At 27.6% G+C, this 9,699-nt stretch overlaps 1 protein-coding gene across 1 annotated transcript; it reads right to left on the bottom strand.

Moving 5' to 3' along the window:
• Window positions 1-4,143: 4,143 nt before the first annotated feature.
• Window positions 4,144-9,360, bottom strand: LOC149054913 (uncharacterized). The gene is made up of 7 exons (XM_089229161.1): window positions 9,268-9,360; window positions 5,959-6,197; window positions 5,671-5,895; window positions 5,157-5,573; window positions 4,740-5,068; window positions 4,417-4,576; window positions 4,144-4,351 (listed from the first exon to the last, which is right to left on the bottom strand). Coding segments are annotated over exons 1-7 (1,479 nt in total). The 5' UTR covers window positions 9,270-9,360; the 3' UTR covers window positions 4,144-4,244.
• Between the last annotated feature and the right edge of the window lie 339 nt (window positions 9,361-9,699).

Genomic DNA, 9,699 nt, shown 5'->3' with positions numbered 1-9,699 from the left:
CGTGGTTTAATACACTATGTGAATTGAATTGTCATGTATTTATAATTCACGTAGGCCCATGATAAAAAAATCGGTTCACTATACTATAAGAGCGTAATCGCCACAAGTTCTGATTGTATAGTCTTAACAACATATGTCAATACGTCATACAATGCAACAGAAGATCTGACAAACGAAATAACTTATGTTCTGATCAATATTTTTAAATTTTTTACACGTATAGGTATAGTTTAATAACATATTTTCAGAATTATAAATTTAAAAAAAGTTCTATGATAAGTGCAGGCGCAGCATCAACAAATTATAGAAAAAAAATATTAATTAGCACAAAAGTTATTTCATTTATCAAATTTTTCTATTATGCTTTGTTCAGTCCATTGGGTAAATCTTTAATGATCCTTGGATGATTTACTGATGTGATATAAATTTATTATATGATTCGCCACCACTATACTCGTCAGAGCAGTAGCAGTAGCACTTTTATGTACTAAAACATCCTTTTCAACCATAGACTTAAAATATAAATTATAAGTCGTATGTTTTCTACATTATGGTATTGGCTACATAAAGATATAGTCGGTATGATAAGATACGCATCAGGCCTCACCGGTTATTTATTTTGGTTTATAGGTACCTACTCTATATAGGCTCTCTAAGGTACTATATCTATTAAAAAAAAAACCGCACGACTATCAAATGCGGAGTGGTTCCTAACATCTTTGGTAGTTATCAAAGATCTCATTTTCACACGTGTACAATATACATAGATTTAAATAATAATTACAATACATACCTACCTATAATAGGTACCTATACTTATTTTGATAAATATATTATTATACTTACATATTTTCAGATGATATAAAATTATAAAGGTATAATCGTAAAAAAGGTAGGTTTAATAATTAAAAACATTTTAGAAGTGATGAAAAGGATTGAAGTTTGAAAGTCGGAAGGTGCTCACTCAGTCTTATATTATAGGTATTCCTGGACTCAATAATGGATGTTTTTATCTATACTTTTCCATACAACAATAAATTATTAATTAGTTTATTTTAAATTATTTAGTTTTAGTTATGTACCTATTCATAATCAAATATCCAATAGTTTATATAGCTATACTAGTATATTTTGATAAACCTCATTACCTACTGATTAGTGTAAATGTGTTATGTATTATCAATATGAATATTAAATTAGTCATTATAAAGATTATGCTAATATGCTTTACGAATGCTATTTCTCTAATATATAGAATATAGATTTTCTACTTCTAAAATACTAATTAAAGTGTTCAACACTCATATCTTGGGGGTAGGATTACCGGAAGGGAAAGTTCCCCCCAAGTAGCGATGGAGAGCACAAGCCAAAAAAATAAATATCTTTAGGGGCCCATTGGCTATTAACAAAACATTAGGTAATAACTAATAACTAATAAGGATGATGATGATAAATACATTTAAATCATTACAAATTCAGTAGGTAGGTATCAATATAGTATATTCACTTGTATAATATATTAAATCGTGTTAAAGTCAATAACTATTTTTTTAATCTTTAATCTTTTTGAAAACATTTAGTTAGGTATGTAGGTATTTAGCTACCTACCTATCTACCTAGTACCCTACAACATTTTGAAAGAAATGTTTTCAGCTCTTTTTAAAATTGTAAATTCATATGCATGAGTTTATTGTGGCATGGATACACTACTAAGTTTTCCATAAGTTTTGTTTCAAATAGCTATAGAGAAAATTTGAAGCGTCATTATAGGAAAAATGTTTTGAGCGTTTGAGTTTTAAATTTTTATGAAATCGGGTAATGTTAACGATTTATTCTCAAACCAGGTATATGAATATCTATGGATAATATAAGGTGTTACGAATTATGATAACTACATGCAATGTTTTTGGAAAAATTGATTAACCATGCTTTATGCAAAATGAGTCCTAATTAAAAAATAAAATATTTGTTTCAAAATAGAACATATGACAATATTTAAGTATAATATATCCTAGACTGACATATCATCTCCTTTCAGAATCGTTTTTCGTATATACAATTATACCTATCATTGCATTCAAATTTAACCTACCCTTGTCAGAGGTCCACCCCACTCCCTAATGTACAGCAGAGCAACATCCACTTACCCACTTTTTTTTTTTTATTCTTGAAAAATATTTGCCTGCGGGCTTCAATCCCCCCTTCTTTATTATTTCTAATGATTAAATACTTGTACACTAAATTAGCAATTTTCGCAATTGTTCGGCGTCATCACAGTGGAAATTAGTTTGACATCACTCTTTTTTGAGTAACGTACAAAAAATTCACGTTACTCGCAATAGTTCGGCGTCAATAGCATGGTTTGGATTGTGAGCTGTTCGTCGTCATCATTGTCTCGCGAAATGAAACATATAACAAATTAGGGTTACTCACGATAGTTCGGCGTGCGCGGTGTGTTTTATTATGTCAGTTGTCCGATGTCGTCATCGTCATGCAAAAAGTGATGTAAATCAATTTCGCGTTACTCTCAATAGTTCGGCGTGGAGGGGTGATTCATTGTGTATGCCGTAGGACGTCGCATGATCACGCGAAAAGGAATGTACAAAATATTCGCGTTACTTGCAATAGTACGGCTTCATCACAGTGATAATTAGTTTCATTCTGTTCAACCGACACTCTTTTTGCCTGCGAAAATTCACACAAACCGTATAGTTTTGATTATCAGTGGTTTGACATCGTTATTGTAAACTTAATTTACAGATTATGTGTTTTTAAAATAAAAAAAAATATTTAAAAAAGTCATAATCTTTGCGAGTATTTAAGTTTTTAGTATCAAATGCATAGGTGAATAACGCTGCAAAAATCACCATTGTAAAAGTGTATGAACGTGTACATAATTTTTTTACAATTTAATAAGCCGCAAAAGAATACCCGAGTAACAATGTTGGTGTACATTGGGTGCCCTACATCAATTTTTAGGTTTTTGTTACCATGCTATAACGGTTCACAGCACTGTGTTTTTGATCAAAATTAATACCAATTTATTACATGGGAAGCACCGTGCTGGTAAAACTCAATAGTCGGTTCAAGAACCGTTTTAGTGTGCAACTATAACTATTGTTCATTTGTTAGACTAGAGTCGGTGTTACAACCGTGCTAGAGTGAATAAAAGTACAGTGTCGTAGCCGTGTACAAGTGTTGAAAAATACCGTGCACATACAGTGATAAAAAAACAAAAAAAAAACGCAAACTCTTTTAGGGAGTGTGACGGTTTCGAACCTGAAACACCCTGTCATCCTATGCTTTAAATCCTAATTCTTACCTATCGGGCCACTATCTTAGATAGAATTCTTAGGCGATTTTATAGTATTTAAATATTTTTGATTGTTGTTATTTAAATAACATTGTACAGTTTATACATAATATATATTATATATAACTATAAAAGGAAATTTAAATATAAATTCCTTAAAACTCATATACCACACCTAGGTATATCTGGAAAATATTTTTGAATAAAAATAGAAAACTTGTAATAAGAAAAATAGGTAGGTACATTATTATAACAATATTTAAATTTTGATATAGAACATGTTATTATATTATGTAAGAAAAAATAGTATAAACATTAAACATATATTATTATATTTAATAAAAAGAACATACCTAATATTGTAAACTTGAAATATTTCATCATACATAGAAAATATTTTTGAATAAAAATAGAAAACCAACTTGTAATAAAAAATGTAAATATTTACATTAAACCTAGGTATATTATTATATTTAATAAAAATAACATAATATTATAAACTAGATATATTTCATTGTATATAGAAAATATTTTTGAATAAAAATAGAAAACCAACTTGTAATAAAAAATGTAAATATTAACATTAAACATAGGTATATTATTAAAGTTAATAAAAAAAACATACATAATATTATAAACTTGAAATATTTCATCATACATAGAAAATATTTTTGAATAAAAATAGAAAACCAACTTGTAATAAAAAATGTAAATATTTACATTAAACATAGGTATATTATTATATTTAATAAAAATAACATAATATTATAAACTAGATATATTTCATTGTATATAGAAAATATTTTTAAATAAAAATAGAAAAACCAACTTGTAATAAAAACAATAGGTACATTATTATAACAATATTAGCATTTTAATATATAACATAATATATTACCTATGTACCTATATGTAACAAATAGAAACTGGGCTATATTATTTTTTCAACACGTTTCAACGAATGGCGGAGATAATTGTCACACACTTTATGAAAAGTTGCTTCATCGTCCGAAGTTAAAATAAATCCAGACAATGTCTCTGCAACAAGTAAAATAATTAATTAATTTAAAATTTTATTTTATAATGTAGAATAATATATTTACCATAAATCAATGAAAAGAGATTCAGTTTCATGAAATTTTTTTTGGTTTTACCTTTGTAGCTATATTGCGATAGAACATTTGGTAGAAACAAAATATCTATGGCACCACGTATACTTCCACTAAGTGACAATTTTCCAACTTTCAAAAGAATGAATGATTTCTAATAAATGTAAATCATAAAATAAATATAAGTACCTAACTATACCTACATATTTTTTATTTAATTTATATTATAATACTATATACAATACTATATAATACAGATATTAATTATTTAAATTTATATACAATATTGATTTAAAAAACATAAAGATCATTGTTACCAATTCTTCTCTAGAAGTTAACATATCAGGTGAACTTTGACATATTAATGATTCTACTGTTTCAAGATTTTCAATAGTGTTTATTGGAAGGAGATCCATGAATGGTGATGGCAATTTTGGTGTAGGCATTGCCAACGCTCGTACTCTACTGTCTGCTGCTAATATTGCGTCCAACTTTTTGCAATTATTTTGAAGAGCAGAACTCAACCTAGCGTTTACTCCATTAATCATGAGCAGATGAGTCAAAATCTTTTCATCTCTTTTTTTTTGTTTATCCTCCTGCCTTTCAAAACACTTAAGTACTTCTTCTAATTTTGAGCAACAACAATCTAATATAAAATTAAAATAACATACCATAATAAATGTAAATATTATTAGAGTAATGATTACAAGTATAATTTTGGTTTTATTCATTACCTTTAGTTGACTGATATGTAAAACGATCACACACTTTTTTTGTTAAGTTACTCTCATTTGTATCACAATCTTCTATTTTATCATCATACGACATATCACTGTCATTAGGTGATTCTTCTGTTTGGATTCTAGGTGAAGGTGTAATATCAAATAAATTTCTCTTTTTAGATGTGGATGATGCAGGTATAGACATGTTCATGATGTTTTTTAATTCTTCATCGTCATCATCAATAGAAAATTCATAATTTCCATCAGTAGAATTTAAAAATGATGATAAGATGACAATATCATTCTCATTATTTGTCTTTTCATCACTGCAGATTTCATCAGATTCTGTATGAGTGGTTTTATTGGCTTTAAGATCATTGTCAGATAAAATCGTAGTAGTTTCAATGCTAACTGGTGTAGATGTAAACGCTTTTAAAATAACACAGTAAAACAAAATATGAATAGTAAAAATTGTAATAATGTTAATTTATAAATACCAATAAATAATCATACTATATATAGGTACCAATTTCAGAAATTTCATGATTCATTTTTTTCATTTTAATTAATGGTGGACTAGGCAATTTATGTGGAACTTTAACATTTGTTGACACTTGATCGACACTCATTTTTAGTTTCTTGATAAAATTTGAATTTGTATTTGGACTTTTTTCACTTTCTTTATCACTATCATCATTATCATCAGGGCCAGATAAAGCTTTAAGAACTCTTCTGGCTTGCATTTCATTATCTGTAAACATTTTGATTTTCCAGATACAAAAAAAAAATGTTACAAAAATAATTTATCACTTACCAAAAGGACCAGCAATTATTTTTATTTCATAGTACACACCATCACATTCATTTGGATCCATGCAGTTTATAATCATTTTTGAAATTTGGGTAGAGGTAAATTTTGGATTTATTTTACTACTTTTAGTATTAGGAAACCAACAAGTACCATAATTTAAATGCATTTTGTTGATATGTATCCAACTGCTTGGCACATGCTGAATTTCATTTGACTCAAGAAATTCAACAACAGACCAAGCCCTATACAAATATAATGATTAATGAATCTATATGCATGTACTTTTATAAAGATTAAAGATATAAATTTTCAATTTTAATTTATATAATTTAATATGGATTTAAAATATAAACCAATTTTACCAGTTTAACAGACTTTTTTATCGTTAAAGCATTTGTTTTATTTGAAAATAACAATAACAAAAACTATTTAAATGGTTTTAGTAAAAATATTGTGAGTGGTTAGATACTATAAATGGCATACAACACCAAAAGATATTATAAATAATGTCTAGGTAATAATATAATAATATTTAATTTATAAACTAAAATTCCCTTAATTACAAAAAAAAAAAAAAGTATCAACATTTCTAGTTTCTACTAAGTATCATGGGCAAATGGAATAAGAACAAATTTATCACCATTTAAAGGTAATCTAACTAATTTATTTACAACATCTTCTAATGACCATGATTGTAAACTACCCAATTGGTGCACCTCGTGAATATCCAACAATTGTGATGAACATGGTGTGGTAAGAAAATCTTGTATCTTTTCATAGCATCGTCCTATAACTAATATTTTATTATTATCTGTTTTTGATGTTGCAATATTTTCTAGAAGTACTAAAGAACCATTTTTAATTTTCACACAATTATCAGAATTGTTAATCTTTATTGTAAACTTGTTGGTTTTCCATCCAGTATATTGTGGTAAACAGGAATTTGTGGTAAAAGATCTTTCCTTTAATTTACAATAAGCATTTATCGGACCATTTGATTGTGATGATTTATTTTTAAAATGTATATGATTAATACGGTTTTCAGCAAAACGGTTAGCCAATTGCTGCAAAGGTTTCATACCAGACCTAATTTTTTTTTTTAATGGTTGCATAAAACTCTCGAAAGGAAAAGCGGAAAAATTGTTCAATGATCCATATTTTTTTACATCTCCAACTAAGTGGAGAACCGAATGAACATTATGGGACATATACATTTCACCATATAAACAAGCGAATGTGCTAACAAAATGTTTAAGCAACTTTTCAGCATAAATTACATAAGTTTCGTTTATATTGGAAGCTAATAATATTCTTATAGCAAAAGATAATTCTAAAAAATGTTCATATACTTCTTTACTAAGAATTTCGCGAAAAATCACTATTCCTGTGTATAAAAGACATTCCCTTAACTCTGTGGCTTTCCATCTGTTTGCATCACGCAAAGGATGTCTACGACTATTTGAATTTGGTTTCCTTTGGAATTCTTGTGGTATATATGAACTCAATGAAGTTAATTTTTCATCCAACACTGAAATTAAATTTGATGGTAGTGACTGATGATGTTTGTGAATTCCAGTCCAAAACAATAATAATTTTTTCATCAACCCAATACATACAGAATGCATGTAGTCAAATGGAGTGGATAGAACTACATCAAAACTTGGAATTTCTGATAGTATGGTTACACCAGTATGAAAAAGTTGGTCAGAATATGTTATAAAGTCATCATGAGTTCTTAAAGTAGATTCTAATTCAGGAAAAAAAACTCTGTTATTTATCCAGTGACCTACATTTAAACATCTAAGGCATGAATGTTTGCCATTGTGGCCTTTTATGTTGAGTACAAATGATTTTGCAGGCGCATCACAGATAAGTCCTTTCAAAATAATTTTCACACACTTTCCATTATAAACAAAACCATTCACAGACAGATCTTTTAATTCATTGACAAAATCTGTAAGGAATTCATTTGAATCTAAAGGCTTTGTCTTTCCACAGTAAGCACCAATAATAAACACTTGTGGCCGTTTATATCCAATATTACTAAAATAACCTAAAATTGGCCATAATTGATTTACAGGATTATTTGTAATAGGCAATCCATCGATTCCAACCATCAAATATAATAAAGAAGGCAGATTATCATAAGTCCTTATTAAATCCTCCAATTCATTTTTGATATTAAAATGATGGTAAATACCACCTTTAATATGTTTGATGGAAACCATAGTGGGCGTATTTAATAATGTCCGTGCAGTTTTAGGTAATCCTTGAAATTCAGGAAAAATAGAAACACTCTGTAATAAATCGTTTAAAGTACTATGTTGAACGTTACATCGTAAAGCCCACTGTGCTAATACTAATCTAAGACTTGGAATATCCTTAACAGGATCAATAGATGAACTTAAAGATTCACCACTACTATCAGTATTCTGTGAATAATCATCAAAAATATTGTTAGTCTCAAAATCATCAGAGAAGAGTAGGTTTTCTCTGTTGATGTTTTCCGGTAAAGAACTATTATTAGTATTATTGCATTGATGTTCTTCTATTAATGGCGGAGTCTGAGTCTGAATAGTCACATTATCTTCATCTTCACTCGAGGACATCAACAAAGCTACTGCTTGAGTTGCTGCTCGTTTACGCTGTAGATAACGGCAGGACTTGCTTTGTTTCTTCAAGTATGACATTTTATAGTTACAACTTGATAGTTTTAATACTATTTAAAACAATGAACGATACAAAAATGTACATTAGTAATTTTATATTATAATTTGTACAATTTATATTTGATACATTTAGCCATTTAAGTACCTTATATACCTAAATATTTAACATAGGTAATATACATAAGCAGTTGTGTAGCAGTTGCAGTATATGTTTAGGTTACTTAACTGATATAATTCAATTTACCTAATCTTACTTAATAATATAGGTACTTAATATTTTAAAACAATATATCAAACAATTTGAATTGCAATAATTATAATAATATAATTTAATGAATATAATATACTATACCTCTAATAAAACTCAACATAACATAATAATCATATAATAACTATATACACACAATTTAACTATATGTCATACATTTATGGTTATTAATTTCTATTCTCATACTATTTGATAAATATACAATCTGTTATAGGTACTTATTATATAAATTATAAAGTGACACCACAAATTTATATTTGGAGCAATAAAATATAAGCACAGAATGGGTGAAATATATTATTATAATATCTTAATAAGATATATATATTTTACCTATTTAGTATTCTATTATAAATATAAATATAAGGAACTTACATGATAGGTACTATAGCCAGAAAACTCGTACGTGATCTTGATTATTTTGATGGTATAGACTGTAATAATATAATTTAGATTAATTAATCTTTATACTTCATCAATGAGTATTAATTGTGAAAACATATGTGTATAGCACTCACTATATATCGACGATCGAGAGCTAGGTACGCCGTGATGATTATCTTATTGAGTATCTTGGTACAACATGACTTTTCACGTCTCAATAATTATAGACAACTAGACAAGTCGCATACTCGCATAGTTTAAACTATTAAAGATTATAAGTGATAACAGCTATGATATTTATTGAAAAAAATTATATTATTATACTATATGATTATTGTATAACGCTATAAATACGGATACATTTATAACACCAAAAAGTCAACTTTTCAGGAGACACAAAAATATATTTAGGGCAATTATATT

This window comes from Diuraphis noxia, unplaced genomic scaffold (assembly GCF_037042655.1).
Source record: "Diuraphis noxia isolate RWA-SAM2 unplaced genomic scaffold, SU_Dnox_SAM2 contig0005, whole genome shotgun sequence".
Taxonomy (NCBI): Eukaryota; Metazoa; Arthropoda; class Insecta; order Hemiptera; family Aphididae; genus Diuraphis; species Diuraphis noxia.
The sequence above is the reverse complement of the archived record's forward strand: the minus strand, read 5'-3'. Positions and strand labels throughout refer to the sequence as shown.

What these genes read in the sequence shown, in the direction of transcription:
- LOC149054913 (XM_089229161.1), bottom strand. An exon ending in AATAATTGCTGGTCCTTTTG is followed by an intron (nt 5,896 to 5,958) that starts GTAAGTGATAAA and finishes AAATGTTTACAG; the next exon opens with ATAATGAAATGCAAGCCAGA. An exon ending in TAACTTCTAGAGAAGAATTG is followed by an intron (nt 4,577 to 4,739) that starts GTAACAATGATC and finishes TACATTTATTAG; the next exon opens with AAATCATTCATTCTTTTGAA.